Source organism: Amblyraja radiata, chromosome 4, assembly GCF_010909765.2.
Source record: "Amblyraja radiata isolate CabotCenter1 chromosome 4, sAmbRad1.1.pri, whole genome shotgun sequence".
NCBI lineage: Eukaryota > Metazoa > Chordata > Chondrichthyes > Rajiformes > Rajidae > Amblyraja > Amblyraja radiata.
In genome coordinates this window covers 36,218,270-36,240,848 of record NC_045959.1, presented here as the reverse complement: position 1 = coordinate 36,240,848, position 22,579 = coordinate 36,218,270, and the positions used below count along the sequence as shown (strand labels likewise).

The following is a 22,579-nucleotide window of genomic DNA, read 5'->3' as shown; positions in this document are numbered from 1 at the left end:
CCACTAGTCACTGCCTGCCATTCTGAAAGGGACCCGTTAATCCCTACTCTTTGTTTCCTGTCTGCCAACCACTTCTCTATCCATGTCATGTGGATAACATGTGCCCTAATTTTGTCCAGTAATCTCCTATGTGGGACCTTATCAAATGCTTTCTGAAAGTCCAGGTACACTACATCCACTGGCTCTCCCTTGCCCATTTTCCTAGTTACATCTTCAAAAAATACCAGAAGATTAGTCAAGCATGATTTCCCTTTCGTAAATCCATGCTGACTCGGACCGATCCTGTTACTGTTATCCAATTGTGCGGCTATCTCATCTTTTATAATTGACTCCAGCATCTTTCCCACCACCGATGTCAGGCTAACTGGTCTATAATTCCCATTTTTCTCTCTCCCACATTTCTTAAAAAGTGGGATAACATTAGCTACCCTCCAATCCACAGGAACTGATCCTGAGTCTATAGAACATTGGAAAATTATCACCAATGCATCCACGATTTCTAGAGCCACTTCCTTAAGTACCCTGGGATGCAGACCATCAGGCCCTGGTGATTTATCAGCCTTCAGTCTATCCAACACCATTTCCTGCCTAATGTGGAGTTCCTTCAGTTCCTCCGTCACCCCAGATCCTCTGGCCACTACTAAATCAGGAAAATTGTTTGTGAAGTCAGATCCAAAGTACCTCCTCCCCATCGAAGGTATTTACCAGAGTCACTGCCTCAAAAAGGCTTCCAGCATCACCAGAGACCCACACCACATTGGTCACACACTCATCTCACCCCTGCCATCGGGAAGAAGGTCCAGGAACCAGAAAACTGTAACGTCCAGGTTCAGGAACAGCTACTTCCCCACAGCCATCAGGCTATTAAACACTACATCCTCCATTAAGCTCTGAACTACATAGACAATGTTTGTTAAAATTAGTTAATTTGGCACCAATGTTAGTAGGTGTAAAATTGTGACATTTTACACATAGCTAATTTTATTTACCCATGGACTATTCTTAGGAATGTACCAGGGTAAAAATATTGTAAACTATTCAAATGATGGCTGGTGATTTTCCACTGATATCAATTTTACTTCTTAATTTCTGCCTATTTATGTAGATGATAGAGGTATGTTATGATCAGTTTCCGTTGGAAGTCATGGTCGAGGGAGTTGCTGTTGAAGTGGCTTTAGTTTAATTTAGTTTAATTTAGTGAAACAGCGCGGAAACAGGCCCTTCGGCCTACCATGTCCGCACCGACCAACGATCCCCGCACATCAACACCATCCTACACCCACGGAGGACATTTACATTTACCATGCCAATCAACCTACAAACCTGTACGCATTGTAGTGTGGGAGGAAACCAAAGATCTCGGAGAAAACCCATGCAAGTCTCAGGGAGAACATACAAACTCTTTACAGACAGCATCGGGATCAAACCCGGGTCTCCGACGCTGCATTCACTGTAAGGCAGCAACTCTACCGCTACGCCACTGTGCCCATCCATAATAGCAGTGCATAAAGTAGATGGCAAGTATTGCAATCTACAAAAGTGACAGTAGGAGAGGGAATGTTTAAGAAAGAACTGCAGATGTTGGAAAAATCGAAGGTAGACAAAGATGCTGGAGAAACTCAGCAGGTGAGACAGCATCTGTTCCTTTGTTCCATAGATGCTGCCTCACCCGCTGAGTTTCTCCAGCATTTTTGTCTACCTTCGTAGGAGAGTGAATGATTGTTTGGATGAGGATTCCAATGAATGGAGGCTAGAAGTTCTTTATCAATGCAGAAGGATGTTAGAACACAGAAATCCTTACCAGGAACACCAATGCAGCAGGAATTATTAACCTTTCATTGATAATATATTGTAGATGAACTGCCAACTGGGGGAAAGTTAATCTGTCCATATTTGAATTTATAGTGCAAGAAAATGCATTATTTAAAGAGTAATCTTGGAGTGGTGCAATGTTCTAAAACCTGCTGCATCATAATGTGATAACATGTGTGAATAATCTATCCCATGGCATGACCTCCCCTTTGTGGTAAATCACTGAGCAGCAATCCAAAATGAATAAAGAAAATTTGAATTGAGGGTTAGCAGAAGTTGCTTGAGAGAGTAACTCCTTATTTTCTCCTTTTGCCCTCTGGCAACTAAACACATCGCCAATGGAGCTGTTGTCTGCAGATAATATTTAGTTACTCAGCCTCTCCCAACATTTCTGGGTTACAATCAGCAGTAAATGATAAATGGCTCATTTGTGATTCTTTCATTTTCTAAATCACAGTGTCTTACCTAGTCTCTGGACTCCAAATTGCCCATAGTCTTCTCCTTGTATGAATCCTTGAAAGACATATGTGGCGCCATCAGGTTCAGCAGATACCTGATTTAAAAAAAAAAGTAATTACGAATAATGATGAAAGATTTCTTTTATTTTTACAACTGCAAATAAAAATCTGAAGTAAAATGTACCCAGACAAGTCATCTCATATTCTGCAGTGTTTTGTTTTGTTGCTATTCATGGCCACACTCTGAATGATTTTTATGGTATGAATATCACAAAAATAGGTCTATGCCAAAGCTAATGGACCATGAAAGCCTCCTTCCACCTGAGCTGCAAAGTTAGAAGATTTATATTCTTCAGATACTATTATAAGCCAAAGAAATATTTCAAGGTTTTTTCCCCCTGGTCCCTGTGTTAATAATGTGAAGATAGGATAATATATTGAGCACTGCAAAATATAATCCATTGTACCATTTCAACAAAACAAACTTAAATAATCCAAGTGGACATCATATTCTTAGTTACTTCTTATAATCACTAAACTTGACTTCAATATTTCATAGTTCAGTGTTGACCAATATCTAAAAGTAATCGGACACAGAAAACACGGTACGGACCTAGAAGCAATTTTTTAAGGAGAGAGGAAAGAAGGCTTTGACTAGTTGCTTCCTTTCTTTATTGCACGATCTCTGATGTACATTATTAATTATAGAAAGCTTTTTGGATTTTAGCCAATTAAAATAAATTGTCGAGGCAGGCAAGCAAACACAATACTCTCATTGGAAAGCGAAACATCTTAAACAGAGCGGGCAAGTAGTAAATATTCATTTAGACAATCTTGCATCTCATGCCAGGTTGGGATCGAACTCTGTTTAAAGTGAGTGTAGATTGGTTACTTCACTTACTAACCAATGTAGTGCTTTATTATTAGAAGCTCCGCCTACTACACTGTTCATATTATCGCAACCCAACTTGTGCTGGCAGACCATGCTGCTACACAGCAGAAGCAACGTGCTATAGTGTGTTATATGTGCTTTACAATAAATACTGCTGTACCATGTTCGTGAGTATGGCTGGGTCATTCAACAGTGAGTATCAGAAGGTAGGTCTGATTTAAACCTCTCCTAGTTTTTATTTCCATTTACCACATTTTTACCTGAGGTATAAATAGCAATTACAATTATGATGTAAAATATACAGCCATCGTGCTATCAAAGTCAAAAGCTATCTCAATAACAGAAGGAAATTACCAGCATTATTTATTATTTTAATACAATAGGCAGTTACCCACACAATGACCAGATTTATGGGACATACTTACATAACCATCCATGGCCCATTGATCTTTGATCTTACTGATAGAAGTTTGGTCAGGTGCTATCACATGGTACATGAGAAGCATAAGGCGTGCTTCTTGACTTTTGTAGACACCTAAAAGGGTTAACAGATATGGAAAATGATATGCGAAAAAGGCGCATTGCCAACTTTCATTAAGAGTGATGACAGGTATTAATAAATGTAGCGTGTCAAATTGATTATTCCCATTGACCAACGTCATTTCAACACATCTAAAATATATTACAAAGCAAATGCACATGGGCCTGCAAAGCATATCCAAGAGGAGTTATTGAGAGATGATCAAAACTTACCATGTTGTTAAATCATAACATCGTATAACATAGAAACACATTAAGGTCATAAGGTCATAAGTGATAGGAGTAGAATTAGGTCATTCGGCCCATCAAGTCTACTCCGCCATTCAATCATTGCTGATCTATCTCTCCCTCCTAACCCCATTCTCCTGCCTTCTCCGCATAACCTCTGACACCCGTACTAGTCAAGAATCTATCTATCTCTGCCTTAAAAATATCCACTGGCTTGGCCTCCACAGCCTTCTGTGGCAAAAAATTCCACAGATTCACCACCCTCTGACTAAATAAATTCCTCCTCATCTCCTTCTTAAAAGAATGTCCTTTAAATCTGAGGCTATGACCTCTAGTCCTAGACTCTCCCACTAGTGGAAACATCCTCTCCACATCCACTCTATCCAATCCTTTCACTATTCTGTACGTTTCAATGAGGTCCCCCCTCATTCTTCTAAACTCCAGCGAGCACAGGCCCAGTGCCGACAAACTCTCACCATAGGTTAACCTACTAATTCGTGGGATCATTCTTGTAAACCTCCTCTGGGTGGTGCTGGATTAACAGATTTTCCAGACTTTAGGAATTTCAGGATATATTAATCCACTTTTAAAACAGATGTTTCATGGTAACAGTTTAGTGAACCCATTAATTTTCCAAGTAAGCAGTCAGAGGTGCCAGATAAATTTAAAGGGGTGGGGGGGTACAGGAACTGGGGCCCTGACAAGTAGAAGGGAAGTACTGTGGACATGGTGAAAGGAAAATGGTCAGGTGGTCGATTACCAGAATATTGCTGCAGTACCACTAACAAAATCTTTGGCAAGAGTGATGGATTTCAAAGAAAAGTCCTGAGGGAGAAGGGGGAAGAGTGTAAAGCAGAGATAGCATTCTGAGCTTGAATCGAGGAAAGTCAGAAGTTAGGTGATCAATATTAGGGGCAAGGAAGAGGCTGAGTCCACAGATGTACAATGTTTTTCAACAGAAGAACATAAGAAAACAGGAGCAGGAGTGGGCCACTTAGATGGCCCCTCAACGTTCCCTGCCATTCAATATAATCATGCCTAATCTGTCCTAAGTCTTATCTCTTCTTTGCCAGTTTCCCAATCTATCAAAAAACTACCTCTTGTTAAGTAGCTCCAGTGATCTAGCCTCAACAACCCTATCTTAAAGATTCACCACCCTTTGGATAAGAAATTACTTAATTTTAATTGAAAGTTCCCTTATCTTGAACGATGTCCTTTTCATCAAGATTCTCTCACTACAAGAAACTTCTTAACATCTCTCTCCCCACGTCTGCTGCTACTTGGTGACTTAAATATTCATATGGACTCCCCCACCTGCAAGCTCGCATCTGAATTTGCCTTTTTACTTGACAACTTCTCTCTCACTCAGCACGTCACCTTTCCCACCCATGACAAAGGTCACATCCTTGACCTGGTCTGCTCCACAAATCAACCGGTACTCGACCTCCATCCATGCCTCTTCCCCCTCTCTGATCATAAGCTTATACGGTTCACCATCCCGTCTCCGACACCTCGCCCCCACTTCCTCCGAGAAATCACCTTCCGTAATCAAAAATCCATCGATCCCCACCATCTCTCTGACCTGCTCTCCACCACTCTCCCCCTGGACTCAGCCCCCATCTCACCTGATGATCTCACAAACCATCTTAACTCCACCTTGTCTACCTCCCTTAACACTCTGGCCCCCCTCAAAACAAGAACCCTAACTTTTAACACATCTTTACCTTGGTACACACCTGCACTTCGTAAGCTGAAACAGACTGGTCGCCGACTTGAACGACTCACAAAGAAATCATCTCTCACAGTCCACCATGAAGCTTACAAACTCCACCTCACTGCCTACAAAGATGCCCTCATTGCTGCAAAATCTGCCTACCTCTCCTCCATATTCACCGACCCCTGCCTTAACCACAGAACCCTCTTCTCCACAGTGGGCAACCTCCTCAAGCCTCGAGCCAACACTTTCCCTACCTCTACTCCGGCTCTCTGCAACTCATTCCTCCACTTTTTCGCTGACAAAATCAGCACCATCTATCAATCTTTATCCCCTGTACCCGACTCCCCAGCATCTACTCCACCACCTACCAAGGGCCCTCATTTCAACATCTCCACTGACCTCCTTACCCCTCCTCCACACTGCTTCCTCTCCCAGTTTGACCTGGTCACCCCTACTGAAATCTCCAAACTCATTAGCTCTTCCAAACCCACTACCTGCTCCCTCGACCCTCTCCCCACTGCCCTGCTGAAGTCCTGCCTCCCCGTTCTCTGCCCCTACCTCATTAATCTCTTCAACTCCTCATTGTCCCAAGGAATTGTCCCCTCTGCTTTCAAAACTGCTGCTGTCACACCAATCTTAAAGAAACCTGGTCTTGATCCCTCCTCTCTCATTAACTACTGCCCAATCTCAAACCTCCCCTTTCTTTCAAAAACCCTGGAGCGTATCGTCGCGTCACAACTTCATTCCAACCTCCTCACGTATAACCTATTCGAACCCCTCAAATCTGGATTTTGCCCCCTCCATAGCACAGAAACTGCTCTCCTCAAAGTCCTCAACCACATCCTCACCTCTGCTGACACTGGTTCCCTCAACATCCTCATCGACCTGAGTGCGGCCTTCGATACTGTGAACCATAACATCCTGCTTACCAGAATTAAAGACCTTGGCATTGAAGGTTCTGCACTCAGCTGGCTCCGTTCCTACCTTTCCAACCAATCCCACTTCATCTCTCTCCATAACCACACCTCTGCTACAGCCACTGTCACTCAAGGCGTTCCCCAAGGCTCTGTTCTCGGTCCCCTCCTCTTCATCATCTACATCCTCCCCCTTGGTCATATACTCCGTCACTTCAAACTGGACTTCCATTGCTATGCTGATGACACCCAGATCTATCTCAGCACCAAGTCCCCCCAACACCCCCCTCTCTCCCATATCAACTCCTGCCTGTCAGCCATCAAATCTTGGATGCAACTCAACTTCCTTAAATTAAACAGTAACAAAACAGAATTTCTCCTCATTGACTCCAAATCAACCCTTACCAAAATTAACAACCCCACTCTCACTATTGACGGCACCACTGTCTCCCCATCTCCTCAGGCCCGCAACCTTGGCGTGATCTTTGACTCAACCCTCTCCCTTGAGCCTCACATCCACCATGTTGTCAAAACATCATTTTTTCACCTCCGCAACATTGCCAAAATCAGACCCTCTCTCACACCCCCCGCTGCTGAAAGACTCATCCATGCCTTCATCTCCTCCCGACTGGACTACTGTAACTCTCTTCTCTTTGGCATCAATTCCAGCAACATCAACCAACTCCAACTGGTCCAGAATGCAGCCGCCCGACTCATTACCCACACCAAATCCTGGCACCACATCACCCCAGTCCTCAAAGAACTTCACTGGCTTCCCATTTCCCACTGGATCATCTACAAAATCCAGGTCCTCACCTACAAAGCCCTCAACCACTTGGTCCCCTCTTACCTCATTGACCTCCTCTCCCCCTACAAACCCTCACAGTCCCTCAGATCCATTTCAGCCGGTCTCCTCTCCATTCTGAAATCCAACCTCTGCACTTTTGGAGACAGAGCCTTCTACAGGGCAGCTCCCAGGCTCTGGAACTCCCTCCCACTATTGATCCGAACTTCTGAGTCCCTCACCATCTTCCAGTCCCACCTCAAGACCCATCTCTTCACCTCTGCATACCCTTAGACCCATGTCCCCCTCCCCTTTGCATCTCTGTCTTACTGCTCTATTTTTTTTTGTTCTTGACTCACCATGTAAAGCGACTTTGAGTCCTTGAAAAGCGCTATACAAATAAAATGTATTATTATTATTTATCTACCCCCAACTTCTAAACATCTACCCCTCTTAGAATCTTACATTTCAAAATAAGATCACCCCTCACTCTTTCAAACTCAAGAGAATTAATATTTTTCGCTGATTGTGAAAGGGCAACTCTCTCGTTCACGGAATTAGACTACTGGATTGCTTTGGGCGATTACAGGGCTGGAAGAACATGCAAGAATAGAAGTGATAAACAGGAAGAAATTGAAGACAAATTACGCAGAAGTTGTAAGCCTCATTTTTCAGCTGCAAGAACTTACCTGCCATAATATAGGAATGAATTTGTGAAAAGAGTGAAATAGGATAAAGGATGACAGTCAGGATAAATGGTTTGCAGTAATTGGGATCTCTTTGTGATTTATGTTATATGAGCTGACTTGATTTAAAATGAACCAAACTGGCTGTGAGGTTAAAATACGAGGAATAATTGATGAGTGAATTATCAGATTGAGTCATGTAAGAAGGGAACTAAATCTATGGAAGCATGAAGCTACTTGATCAACAACAGCTTACGGTCAAAGAGTTCATCCTGCATACTAGAGAGAAAGATCTTCTGCAAAGCATTAAGAAACGATGAGCCTAATGAAGACAAAGACTAATACTGATAAAAATAACTGGATGCTCAATAGTGAAGTCATGTAAAATTGGTAACATTGGGGTAAATTGGAGGATAGCCCTGCGTCAAGACTTACATCAAGAATCAGTGTCATGTCTCAGAAAATGTTGTTGCTGAAGATCTGGGGCAAAAACCAAAGAGTAACAAATTGGATCAAAAATTGATTCAGTTGCACGAAGGCAAAGAGATCACGGAAGAGTATTTTTTGTGACTGGAATGCTATTTCTGGACTGGAAGGCTATTTCAAGTGGGGTTCTATTTGGCCCCTCACTTTAGGTTGTATCTTTTAATGATTTAGTCAGAAATGTCAGATAAAGACAATAATAGTTGGAAGGGTTGGAGAAAATAGGGAGAGTGCTAGACGTCTCGAGCTCATTGCCTGAAAATAAGGTAGCTTTTCACTGTACCTTTGTAAGCATCCAGATACAGCAGGCAGTGAAGAAACATAATGACATGTTGGCCTTCATAACGAGAGGATTTGAGTTTAGCAATAAAGAGGTCCTTCTGCAGTTGTACAGGGCCCTAGTGAGACAACACCTCGTGCAGTTTTGATCTCCTAAATGAGGAAGGACATCCTTGCTATTGCGGGAGTACAGCGTAGGTTTACGAGGTTAATCCCCGGGTTGGCAGGTCCGTCATATGAGGAAAGATTGGAAAGACTGGGCTTGTATTCACTGGAATTTAGAAGGATGAGAGGATATCTTATAGAAACATACAAAATTATAAAAGGACTGGTCAAGCTAAATGCAGGAAAAATGTTCTCAATGTTGGGGGAGTCCAGAACCAGGGGCCACAATCCAAGAATAAAGGGGAAGCCATTTAAAACTGAGATAAGAGAAAACGTTTTCATCCAGAGAGTTGTGCATTTGTGGAATTCTCTACCACAGAAGGCAGTGGAGGGCAATTCACTGGATTAATTTAAAAGAGTTAGATACAGCTCTTGGGGCTAGCGGAATCAAGGGATATGGGGAGAAGGCAGGCACGGGTTACTGATTGTGGATGATCAGCCATGATAAAAATGGATGGTGGAGCTGGCTCGAAGGGCTGAAGGGCCTCCTCATGCACCTATTTTCTATGTTTCAATGTGACAATAAACTAAACTAAGTTAGAGGCAGAAACTCCGATCGTATTTAAAAAGTGTTTGGCTCTGTACTTGAAGAGCTTCGACATGCAAGGCTACTAACCATGTATTGGAAGTGGAGATTAAGGTGGATAACCTTCTAATTGATTGGTATGGGTACAACAAGCATCATTTTCCTTTTTTATTACTCCTAATACAAGACTGAGAAGTAAAGACTGATCCTAGGAGCAACTAATAAAGGCACACTTCAGCAGTGTGATATTATATACTTAGAAAATAACATCTAATCTACATTGCAACCAAGAACATTGTTTCAATGGTCGTTTAGGCTTTAGTTTAGTTTAGTGACACAACGTGGAAACAGACCATTCAGCCCATTGAATCCACGCCAATCAGTTCACACTAGTTCTGTCTTATCACACTTATGCATATACTACCTAAACATTAGGGGCAATTTATAGAGGCCATTTTACTGCCAATGTTTGGGATGTTGGAGGTAACCGGAGCACCTGAGGGAAACTCACATGGTCACAGGGAGAAGGTGCAAACTCCACACAGACAGCACTCGAGGTCAGGATCAAACTCAAGGTCTCTGGCGCGGTTAGGCAGCAGATCCATCGGCTGTGCCACCTGGCCGCTCCAAGATACCGAGACAAGTTTCATTATGGATCGAGAAAGGCAATATTTTGTAAACAAATGAAAATAATCTGGTTCAGTATGAATTAAATACAGAGAAAAGGTTAAAATTGAGTTTCAGCAAGGAGTTATAAGGAATTTATTTTCAGATTGAAATCTAATATCTAAATGTTAATAATTTCAGTGCAAGTCTAAAAAAGGTTTATGGGAAGAATTATAGGTTCCAGAGGACATTTTCTGCAAGAGAACAGGTAGTAGAAACTTTATTCAACTGCATAAGTATCAATGTCCACAGGGAGAACAGGAAGTAAACTGGTAAAACTGGAAGGAACAGTAAGGACATTGTTCATGTGGCTGAAGTGACATTTCAATGATCATCCAGTGATGATGTTTACTGAACTACAGGTACAACAGAATCTTGTTTGTTCTACTTTCTAATAATATGGAAGCTGGATATTCAGCCAACTGAGTCCAAATTAATTCCATCTATTTCCATCTGATATTCTTTCCTCTTCTAAGCAACTTTCCTTCACAGAGTACCTCTGTTCATTCTCTCAAGCATGTTGACAGAAAAAACTTTCTGATGCACCAATATCCATGTGAAATTGATTTGTCCAAAAAGACCTGACAGATTGCATATTCTAAAATTCAACACTTTTAAAATATTCCTGTAGAATTACATCAGTAACCAGTGGAAACCATTGTTTGCTATCATGTGAGTAATCAATAATCCCTTTAAATAGGGTTTGAAGATTTCCTTCCTAGTTTTAGTGTTCGCAGGTGACTAAAATAAGTGGTATCGCAGATGGTGAAGATGGTTATCAAGAATTACAGTGGGATCGTGATCAGCTGGGCAAGAGGAATGGGTAGTGATGTTTAATTCTGAAAAGTGTGAAGTGTTAGCATTTTGGCAAGTCAAGGCAGAGCAGGTCATTCACAGTGACTGGAAGGGCCCTGGGTAGTGTTGTAAAGCAGACCAATGGAGGAGTACAAGGAAATAGTTTACTGAAAGTGTTATAGCAGGTAGATATGATGATGGTGAAGAAGGTTTTCGGCATGATATGCTACAATTGTACAAAACATTGTTGAGGCCACTTGGAGTATTTTGGTCAGTTTTGGTCATTTGATAGCAAGGATGTCAGAAAGCTCAAATGATGCAGAAAAGATTTATGAGGATATTGCCAGAACTTGAGGGCCTGAGCTATAGGGAGGGGTTGGGCTGGCTATGGAATTTATTCATGAAGTGCAGGAAGTTGAGGGATGGTCTTCTACGGATGCATAAAATCATGAGGGGAATAGATCGGGCTAATACACTGCCTTTTTCCCAGGGTATGGGAATCAAGAACTGAAGGTCAGAGGTTTAAAGTCAGAGGGGAACGATTGAGGGGCAACAATTTACACAGAGTGTGGTGGGTTTATGGAAGGAGCTGACAGAGGAAATTGTTGAGGTAGGTACAATAACAACATTTAAAAGGAATTTGTCAGGTACATGGATATGAAAGCTTAGAGGAATATGGGCCAAATATGGACAAATGGGACTAGCTTTGATGGGACATCTTGTTTGGCAAGGATGAATTGGGTCAAAGGGGCTGTGTCCATGCATTTTAGTTACTACGTCTGAAGAAGGAGCTCGACCCATACGCCACCCATTCATTCTCTCCAGAGATGCTTCTTGTCTCACTGAGTTACTCCAGCATTTTGTGCCTACCTTTTATTTAAACCAACATCTGCAGTTCTTTCATACACATCTAAGTTACTACTATAGACGAGGATCCAACACTGATCTTTTTGGGGTCCATATTTATTATAGATGGAAAATAACCTATTATACCAACATTCTGTTTTCTGGTGGGAAGCCAGACCTTTATCTTTACCAATATATCTCTGCAATATCATGGGTTCTTATCTTGAGTAGTAACTTAGCTGTGATACATAACAAACAGTATTTTAGAATCTAAATGCAATACATCCACTGGTTCCATTTTATCTACCCTTCTGGTTATGTCCTCAATGAAAGCTAACACATTTAACTTATGGGATTTCCCTTTCATAAAGTTATGTTGTATCTGCTTTACTGCATCATTATTTTCCAAATGTCATGCTATTAGTTTCTTCCTTATGAATTCTGGCATTTTCATAATGACAAATGTTAGATGGCTGCCTGCTGCTTCTTTTATTTCTTAGCGGCATTACATCAATAAATTGATTCAAGGTTTTAAACTAAAATAGCAGTGGAGGATCTTCATATCAAAGTGTTAGGCAGAATCAGAAATCGAAGTGCTTGCAATCTTGCTTTGTTAAATGAAAATTAGAAGATCAAAATAATTAATAATATGTAATTAGTCATTCCATAGTGTGGTGCTTCATACATGTTTCAGATGAAGTATTTTCAATTTTGTAGAGTAAAAATTAGAGTCTGAATGTGATACATGCTGTCCAGTTATTCATAGTGGAAAGAAAGTTATTATCTGTAAACAAATTAATCTGTAAATGATAAGAAGGGGGCTACAAGATTAAGAAATAAGATATTATGTTTGTAAACTTAATATAATTAACTTCAGGTGTAATTAAGCTACTAATTATGGGACATCTAAAAGTAATTTATTTAATATTTAGAAGTTGATAATGCCATGTTTCAACAGCAAGGTAAGCACTGGTTCATAGTTTCTGTAAAAAAAATGATCAGGTTCTCGGGTGACATAAACTACCTCACCTTAAACCTATGTCCTCTGTCCTCTCCCTATAGTTCAGGCCCTCGATTCCTGGCAACATCCTTGTAAATCTTCTCTGTACCCTTTCTAGCTTGACAACATCTTTCATATAACATGGTGACCAAAACTGAACACAATCCTCTAAATGTGGGCTCATCAATGTATTTTATAACCGTAACATGACCTCCCAACATCTATACTCAATACGCTGACTGATGAAGGCCACCTTCTCTACCTGTGATGCCACTATCAAAGAGCCATGTACCTTCACTCCTCGATCCCTCTGCCCTACAACACACCCCGGAGCCCCACTGCGTAGGCCCTGCCCCTGTTAGACTTCCCAAAATGCAGTACCTGTATTAAATTCCGTCAACCATTCCTCAGCAGATCCTGCTGCAATTTTTGACAACCATCTTCACCATTTTCAATACCACCCATGACTAATCTGAACACCTGATGTATTGGCTTGCATAACTCAATGGGTAAAATTGCGTGTTTCTATACCATGAACGTCTGATTCTATAAGATACAGATGATTAGTGCGAATAGTGCGAGACATGGATACGATTAAAAATTTTTTTACAGCAGCTTAATATTTTAAATGGGTGAAGGCTTGTTCATAGTATAAATACAGAGCAAGGCTAATTGAACATATAGTCTGTTTCTCTGTGTGAAACACAATGAGCCACTGGAGACCATTGGATAGTAAAACCTCTATGGTTAGCTTTTCACATATTCTTCATGCTGCAGCAGAGAGCTGAAACTTGCAAGGTAGCTCAGGAAGTTTATCTAAGTGAGCAGCTGGTCTTTGGAGAATAGGACAATAATAGATTGTCTAAGCAAACTCATCGATTACAGGTAGTGCAGATGGGTAGGTTGCCCCAATTGGCCTCAACATATCTAGAATGGCAATTGAAAATCAGTCATCCTTCTCAGTTTCGATCGTGCTTCAAAATAAATAGCTGGAAGAGCCATTATCAGTGTCAGCTGAAGACAAAATGCCCCCTCCACATTCTACAGCTTCATAGACCCTATGGAATTAGCCATACCTGAAAGTTGTAGCTCCATATTACTGTTTGTGAGAGTGGCGTTAACTCTGCTCGATGAAGTGTTATAACTCGTGACTGTCAATGTCATGGGCTGCTTCTTTCCTTTGTAGTTATAAGATCCTTTCCAAATGTAATACGGAGCAAAAACATCATCTGGAACTTAAGGTTACAAATATTTTAGTGATGAATCAGTACATTTAAAGTGAAATTTAACAAAATACAATATAAAAGATATGGGAATGAAAATGGATGGGCAAATTTATAGTTATTAATCACTATACGACAAAGGCCACTGAATATTGGCCAGAATATATAATGCGTCACATGATAGACACAAAAAGCTGGAGTAACTCAGCGGGACAGGCAGCATCTCTGGAGAGAAGGAATGGGTGACGTTTTGGGTCGAGACCCTTCTTCAGATTTTCTTACACATGAGTAATATGATGTTATGTTTCTTCCTTCCCTAACCACGAATTCCCCTCACCATTTTATCCAATTTTTTGTGGTAGGTTATCTACAAAAAATATTGTTTTTTTCCAAAGAAGTTTGTATGCCAACTCTTGTGGCTATCTTAGTAAGGGGAAAAAAATCATACTTTCAACTTCCTGAACAGAGTATCTGCCTCAAATGCGCCATGTTATTCAGGTTTAAATCTTCAATGTTTATGTTAAGCAACACTTCAGTACAATACTCTATGATGAATCATATATAATTTAGCTTCTCTAAATAAAACTGGAAAGTAGGCTTTAGTTTAGTTTAGTTTAGAGATACAGTGTGGAAACAGATGCTTCGGCCCACCGAGTCTGCACCGAGCAGCGATCCCGGCACATTAACTCTAATCTACACACGCTAGGGACAATTTATATTTATATCAAGCCAATTGACCTACAAACCTGTACGTCTTTGGAGAGTGGGAGGAAACCCACGCAGTATTGGGGAGAACGTACAATCTCCATACAGACAGCACCCGTAGTCAGGATCGAACCCGGGTCTCTGGCGCTGCTAGCACTGTAAGGCATCAACTCTACAACTAAAGGCACTCAACGCTAAATCTGCAATGTTCACTCACAGTTATTGAGGACAGGGTTGGGAAAGCCCACATTAATTTCATTAGACTCGCATATTCCTGGTGGCGGCGCGACTCGTTGCAGCGGCTCCTACAGCCTGTCTGTCTTTTTTTTATTTTTGTCTAGTTAAATGTAGTGTTTGTGTTTTTTTAAGCTTGGTTTTAAATGTGTATATGTGGGGGGCGGGGGGGGGGGGGGGGGGGAAACCGTTTTAAATCTCTTCCCTGTTCGGGAGACCCGACTTTTTCCCTGTCGGGTCTCCGTTGTCGTTGGGGCCTAGCACCGTGGAGCGGCCTCCAACCTGAACGACCCGGGGGCTCGGGAGACTGCGGATCTGCGGACTACTTACCATCGTGGGGCTGGCCGGCCTCGGTGCGTGGGGAGCGGTGGTGACTCGCTGCTGCGACTCGACTCCTGGGGCTCGGAGGCTCCAGCAACGCAGCCGCAGGTCCGGTGGACTGGGACATCGGGAGCTCGCGGGTCCGGGGGGAGAGAGAGACCGCTTCCCGGAGCTCCCGCAACGCGACTTCTCCAGCCTGTGTCGTGGGGTTGGAACGACCCGGACCGGGACCGTACATCACCCGGCACGGCTTCATGGCCGTGGGACTCACCATCGCACGCTGGGGCTCCGACCTTGTACTTTCAGACCGGGAGCGGGGCCGTAAATCGCCCCGCGCGGCCTAAAATGGCCGTGGGACTTAGCATCACCCGCCTGGAGCTTGGACATCGGGAGAGAAATTGAGAGCAGGGGAGAGAAAAGACTTTGCCTTCCATCACAGTGGGTTCACTGTGATGGATGTTTGTGTGAACTTAATTGTGTGTATGTCTGTAGGACATTGTTTTTGTCTGTATGGCTGTGGAAACAAAATTTCGTTTGAGTCTCACTGGGGCTCAAATGACAATAAATTTGTATTGTATTGTATTGCAAGCCAAAAGTTATGTTTTTAATCATATGACTTTGGGCGAGATGTTCATTTGCAATTCATTTATTAGAACACAGTGAAGTACGTTCTTCCATTCATCTAACAATACTACTTTACTTCTTATTTCCAAGATAAAAAATAAGCAACTAAACTTCAATGAAGAAAATATGATTTTGAGTGTATGTTACAAGTCTGAGTATGGCAATTAATTATTTTCTGTGGTCAGAAATCCTCATAAATCAACAAACCACAGGTGTTATTATTAAGACAGCATCGTTCTATGCCTTGCTTATTTAAGTGACCAACCACCTCTTCTGGTAACATAATACAGTTAATAACCTCTCTCTATAAGCATTTACTTAAATCCCCTTTAAATGATTTCCTTTCATCTTAAATCAATGCTCTCTTGTTTTTGATACCCTACCACAAAAAAATAATGATTTTGACTATCTACTGTTTATTTCATATACTTCAATCGGCCTACTCCTCAGATACGTGAAACAAGGGAAACAAATCCTCAGCGGGTCTGACAGCATTTCTGTATAACATAAATAGGTGACGTCTAGTGCTGGCATCGTTCTTCAGACTGACTGCATGTGGTGGAGGGGGAAGAAACCTTGATGAGAGGAGGGGTAGTTCAAGACAGGCAAGTATGTAGGAAAGAACTGCAGATCATTAAATTGAAGATAGAAACAAAATGCCAGAGTAACTCTGCGGGACATGCAGCATCTCTGGAGAGAATGAATAGGTGACGTTTCGGGTTGAAACCCTTCTTCAGACTGATGTCAGGGGAGTGGGCTGTACAACCAGGCAAGTAATAGGTTTTAGTTTTGCTTATTGCCGCGTGTACCGAGGTACAGTGAAAAGCTTTTGTTGTGTGCTATCCAGTCAGCGGAAAGACTATACATGATTACAACTGAGCCATTTACAGTGTATAGATACATGATAAGGGAATAACATTTAGGGTAAGGTAAAGTAAGAAATTTTGCTGTTTGGATAGAGATTTAAGAGTGTGGAGCGAGAGTAATATGTGGTTGTAGATCTGCTTCTTTGGTGAGCACGCAAATAGTCACCTGGGTTGTACGCCAGGCTGCAGCATCCTTGCAAGAGGCAGGGTGGGAAGAGGTGTGGTCAAGGTATCTGTGACAAGGAGTCAGTGCATTGCAGTAAACTTGAATGGTATTGTGGATGGAGCACTCTTCTGTATCTCTTCTGTCAGATGCTGACTTTTTGAATAAAACATGTCATATGAGGGTGCTTTTGAAATTCAGTGATTTTACAGGTCAAGTGCAATATATTGATGCTACAATCTAGAGTGCACATGAGCTCAAGCCAAAATGAATCACTCAATCAATAATTAAATAATACAATCTTGAAATCAAATAAAAGCAATTGAGAATTCACCACTGGATGACATCTTCGCCAACACATGCAGACAGCTGAATCTGTTAACTTGTATTGAAATCAACCTACCATTTAGTTTGGGGCTGGGGGTTCCAATTGAAGGTCTGTTGCTTTTCCCTGATTTCTTTGAACCAGCTATGAAAATAAAAAGGAGGAAAAATAATTCATACATGCATCCGCAATTTCTGCAGAAGACCACCAGTTTGCCTACTATTACTTACACAGGAGCAAAGTAAACCTGGTGAGACTGGGCAACTGGCTACATCCTCAGAGTCTTCTCCTAAGTTGGGGAAGATGACTGAGGGAAATCTGGAAGCAGAAAGTAGTTAAAGAGCTGAAGGGCGTGTGAGGTGTCCTGGATGTAGATGGGAATGGTGTACGTGGATAGGACAGGTTTAGGGGGATATGGGCCAAACACAGGCAGGTGGAACTAGTGTAGATGGGGCATGTTGGTTGGTGTGGGTAAGTTGGGTCAAAGTGCCTGTTTCCATACTGTATGACTCCATGACTCTAGGTATCTAATATCTCAGGAATCCACGCTGTCCCATGCTATGCCAAGCTCCCCAGCTCAAATGTTTTAGCGGTACACCTGTTAAAACTTACTCCAACTCAGTATAATTTATCTTTAAGAGCTGCAGGGAAGCTTTAGGCAATATCAACTTCTGCTTACCACATCGAAGATTAGGCCCTGATGATGCATCCAGCCAATTAAATGTATTGCCATAGATAGACACAAAAAGCTGAAGTAACTCAGTAGAACAGGCAGCATCCCTGGAGAGAAGGAATGGGTGACGTTTCAGGTCAAGACCCTTCTTCAGACTGAAAGTCTCAGGCTATTGCCATGATCAGTTGTCTATAAGAATGGCTAATAATAACCTGTCATTGGAGTTGTTACAATGGATAGCAAGCAATGCTGTTGCATCATAGTCAAAAGACAGGGAGCAAAGTAGCATAATTCCTGATGCACCCATTTATTGCAGTCATCATTCTACCCTGCACATCAATTCACCACTGACCCTTTGCCAAGCACATACTCCTGGGATCACTATCCCTTCGATTTGTGTGATTCTATTTTTTCTGATTGGTCTGTGTGGAGCACTTTACTCAATGCCTTTAGCGGTTTTCTATGTAGAACATCTTCTGTTACTTATTCAAAGAAATTACCATGATCAATAACAGTATCAAAAGTATTAAACTAATTTTTTAAATTGAAATAAATCATGTCAGCGCAGGATGGATTGAAACTTCTGTCAGTGGGCCAGATTGCTCTGACAGCTGATGAAAGGTTCTGCACTGAAGTATTAGCTACCTTCAGTACATGCACCAACATGTTCCTGACTACCATGCTGAAATGGGTGTCAGGGGCTGTGGGGATAAGTCAGGACAATGGGGCTAGGAGAGATCAGCCATGATTGAATGGCGGAGTAGAATTGATAGGCCGAATGGCCTAATTCTTCTCCTATCACTTATGATCTTAGGAACATGAAGGTGGTCAAATGACAGGCATCTTGACCTCAAGCTCTGCCGCTGGACTGGACATCATTTTCCATAACATAGTGAGCTGAGGGAGTGGAAGCAGCATGTCACAGCTTCACACCATAAACTGCAATCTCATTCACTTGGTCGAGTTTACCTACCTTTAGTAAAATGCTAAGCAAAGATGAGAGACTTGATTTTTTATTTCGCACAGTGATCTTTTCATTGATTTACAAAATTGAATATAGTCCTAAACACATTTAATTTTAAATTTGTAGGAAAGAACTGCAGATGTTGGTTTACACCAAAGAAAGACACTTCTCTGGAGAGAAGGAAAGGGTGACGAGGCATTTCAGGTTGAGACCCTTCTTCAGACTGATCCAGTTGCGGAATTACTCCAGCACTTTGTACCGTTCAACCTTCAAACTCGGCGCTGGTGCCACTAGTCTGCACCAGCGAGCCCTTCTTCACTCACAGCCCGGTCCGGTGACACGGCTGTTGCAGCGACTCATGTTGTAGCCGCCTGGGACACCGCCACCAATGACAATGTGCTCACTAACACTGGGGGTCCCTGCCCTCTCATCAGCTGCCGCTATCGAGGTGCAGTATGTCGATGACTGTGGGGATAAGAAGGCAGCGGTGGTGGAGAGGGAGGGGGGGGAGAGGGGAGAGACCGAGTGGACAGAGCGACAGGAGAAGGAGGAGGCAGCAGTCAGGAGGGAACCGGACAAAGCAACGGGCCAAAAGAAGGAAGCAGCGGCATGCGGGAGGGGTGGGAACCCTGCGGTGACCAAGCGCGTCTTGCCGGTGTCAGCTGCTCTTCTCTGTGAATAGTATCTGTAGGAGCAGCTTCTAAAGAAGTGGCACTCAACAAAATCATTGAGCTTCTTGCATGCAAATGATCACTGTATCCTAACCAGAGGCTTAAAAAAATGTATTTACCTTGACAGATTGGTGGCTTCCCGGTCCAAGTTCCATCAGATATGCATCCTCTGTGTTCTGACCCTCCAGCTAAAAAGAATCCAGGCTGACAGGTGTACAAGAGAACATAACCCAGAGAAGGGAGTTCCATCCCCACCACATTGGTGTGAGCAGGAGTCTGGGGCTGCTTGCAGTTGTGTGCTGCAGAAGAAACAAGTATTCTTGAGCAAGGGAGACCACAACCATGGTGCTTAGTTACAATATTGTCTCAAATTGTGCTGGGTATATCTACCATTTTCCCTGAAATTAAAGCACTGTCTCACCGGCGCTGGTTTGTAAGCCCGAAACTTACTGCAAAACAGATGGAGGCAAAAGGAACTGCAGATATTGGTTTATAAAAATAAAAGACACAAAGTGCTGGAGTAACTCAGCAGGTCAGGCAGCATCTCTGGAGAAAATGGATAGTCTGGCAGGCGCAGATGGATACAGGCAAGGGGGAGTTTTCATTGGCAGGTGTTTTGACAAAGGCCAGATATGAGAAGAAGACGAAATGTGTGAGATAAGGTGGATCGGGATGAAAGAAGCACAAACTGTGAAGCCAGAAACTGGGATATGAATCGATGGAAGGTGGGGGGAGGGGGAAGAATAAACGGGTATGTATTCAGATGTGGCAAAGGGAAGAAAGAAGAAGGGGGGGGGGGGGGGGTTGGTGGAAGAGAGCCGGGGGATTTGTAGATTAGTTACTTAAAGTAGGAGAATTAAATGTCCGTGCGGTTGGGCTGTAAGCACCGACACGGAAGATATACACAAAAAGCTGGAGTAACTCAGCGGGACAGGCAGCATCTCAGGAGAGAAGGAATGGGTGACACTTCTTCTGACCGAAGAAGGGTATCGACCCGAAACATCACCCATTTCTTCTCTCCAGAGATGCCGCCTGTTTCGCTGAGCTACTCCAGTTTTTTGTGTCGCTCTTCGGTTTAGACCAGCATCTGCAGTTCCTTCTTACGCAAGGCACCTGAGCAGAATATGAGTTGCTGTTCATCCAGTTTGCATATGGCCTCAATGGAGGAGGACAAGGACAGAAAGGTCAGCACGGGAATGGGAATGAGAGATAAAATAGTTAGCAAACTGCAGATCCAGCAATTCTTGGTGAACCGGGTGCAAGTATCCATGTTCTCCAGAGAAGCTGCCTGACTCGTCGTGTTACTCCAGCAACTTTTGTCTTACTGAGTTGCTGTAGGAAAAATGGTCATTTATTTAACTCAAATGTTTCCATTTAGTTTTAAATGTTTTAAGGTGCTTTTGATTACATGGCTGCATCTATTTGTCCCTTTTCCACCTCATTCCTGGGCACAGCAAACATTCAGCTTCATCATATTGTCCAAACTTTATTTCTCCTCAACTAATCTGATGTCGGAAGTTACAAGCATTTTGGAACACCTTTTTATGAACCCATCTTTTATATCCTAATGGGCCTGTCCCACATAGACGATTTTTCAGGCGACTGTCAAGTTTCCGGTAGTCGCCTGAAAAACCAGCAACTGGAACGGCGGCTGTCAGAGTGGAACACACACACATACACACAAACACATCGTTTCCTTCACCAGCCCATTATGCAGGTGGGGGACACGGCATGCGGGGGAGCGCCGTCTGAGTGAAATTCACACGGTGCAAAGCCAAGGTGATACAGACACACACCACGATGAACAAGAAGGCTGACACTGTAATTAAGATGGCTAAAGCACAGTGTACGTTAAATCCTTTAAAAGAGGGGGGGGGAAGAAGGGGGGAGAAGGAGTGGAGACAATTTTTAAGATGCCAGAGATACATGGCTGTGAAGCTCGGCGGACTTTAACATTACCGGTCGGTTATCCGCGGTTCTGAAAACTACTGCTTACGTTTGTTTTCCCCCATCAGCCAATGAAATTCACTGGTCAGCACTGGCTACAACCTACGAGAACCTTCGACCTCCTGACAACCCCCACCTACGGCATGAGAATTCTCGCTACTCTCCATGGCGGCTTCATTCTGGTCGTCGCTAATTTTTCAAAATGAGGCCTTGATCATAATTAGGCCGCGACAGGAACTCCTCACGATCATGAAGGCGACTCCCCGGCAACCACCCCCGAACATGTGGCGACCATGTGGCGACCGCATAGTCTCCCGCAGTCGCCTAAAAGGTCGCCTAAGTGGGACAGGCCCATAAATGTCATAGTTTTAATCATTTTTGCTTTGCAACGCCATTTTAGAACCAATAAAAGGATAGGTCTCTGGACACTGATCCAGGAAAGTTCTTAAATTGTGTTGATGATGATTGATCAATTTTGTTATTTCTGAAGTTAATGGCCAATTGTATTTTCACATTATATGCTCCAAAAACCACTGGTTAATACACTTTGGTAGGTAGATGAAACAACAGTGAGGAATAAATGCAATATTTAAGTTTATCATATTATTAAGCTTTGTCATAATATCTTATCCATATTGGTTTAGAAATAGTTTACAACATACTTTGGCCATAATAAAATGAAGCTAAATAAAGAGCAAAAATTAAAAACAAAATTCTTACTTTAAACACCTTTCAACATTTACTGTATAAAACAAATCTATAATAAAATAATTATACAGTTGTGGCGCGTGGGTCTCAAAAGGAAGCACGAAGTCCAGTGTTTTGAGAGACACCTTTAATTATGTTCCTCCCGGTTGTAGGGAAGACCAAACAAGAGAAAGATGGCACCCAAACCCCTGCCTTTAAACCCTCTGGCTAAGGGCCGCCTCCGGACTGAACCACTCCCGTGCCGAGGGGTGCGACAGTATGATGGCACGACCCTTGGGAGCCGCCACAGGACCCCCCAGCAGAACCAGAGGCATGAAACGCACCGGCGGGAGCACGACCCAGCCGGCCCGCGTGCGGAAGTCGC

General features: G+C 42.7%; 1 protein-coding gene across 1 annotated transcript in view; it reads right to left on the bottom strand.

Moving 5' to 3' along the window:
* The window catches only part of csmd3 (CUB and Sushi multiple domains 3), a 751,933-nt gene that overhangs the window by 9,587 nt on the left and 719,767 nt on the right, over positions 1-22,579 (bottom strand). Inside the window, 5 exon segments of the mRNA XM_033020379.1 lie at positions 2,278-2,365; positions 3,588-3,697; positions 13,868-14,026; positions 17,331-17,396; positions 19,680-19,859. Coding sequence (XP_032876270.1) covers positions 2,278-2,365; positions 3,588-3,697; positions 13,868-14,026; positions 17,331-17,396; positions 19,680-19,859 — 603 coding nt within the window.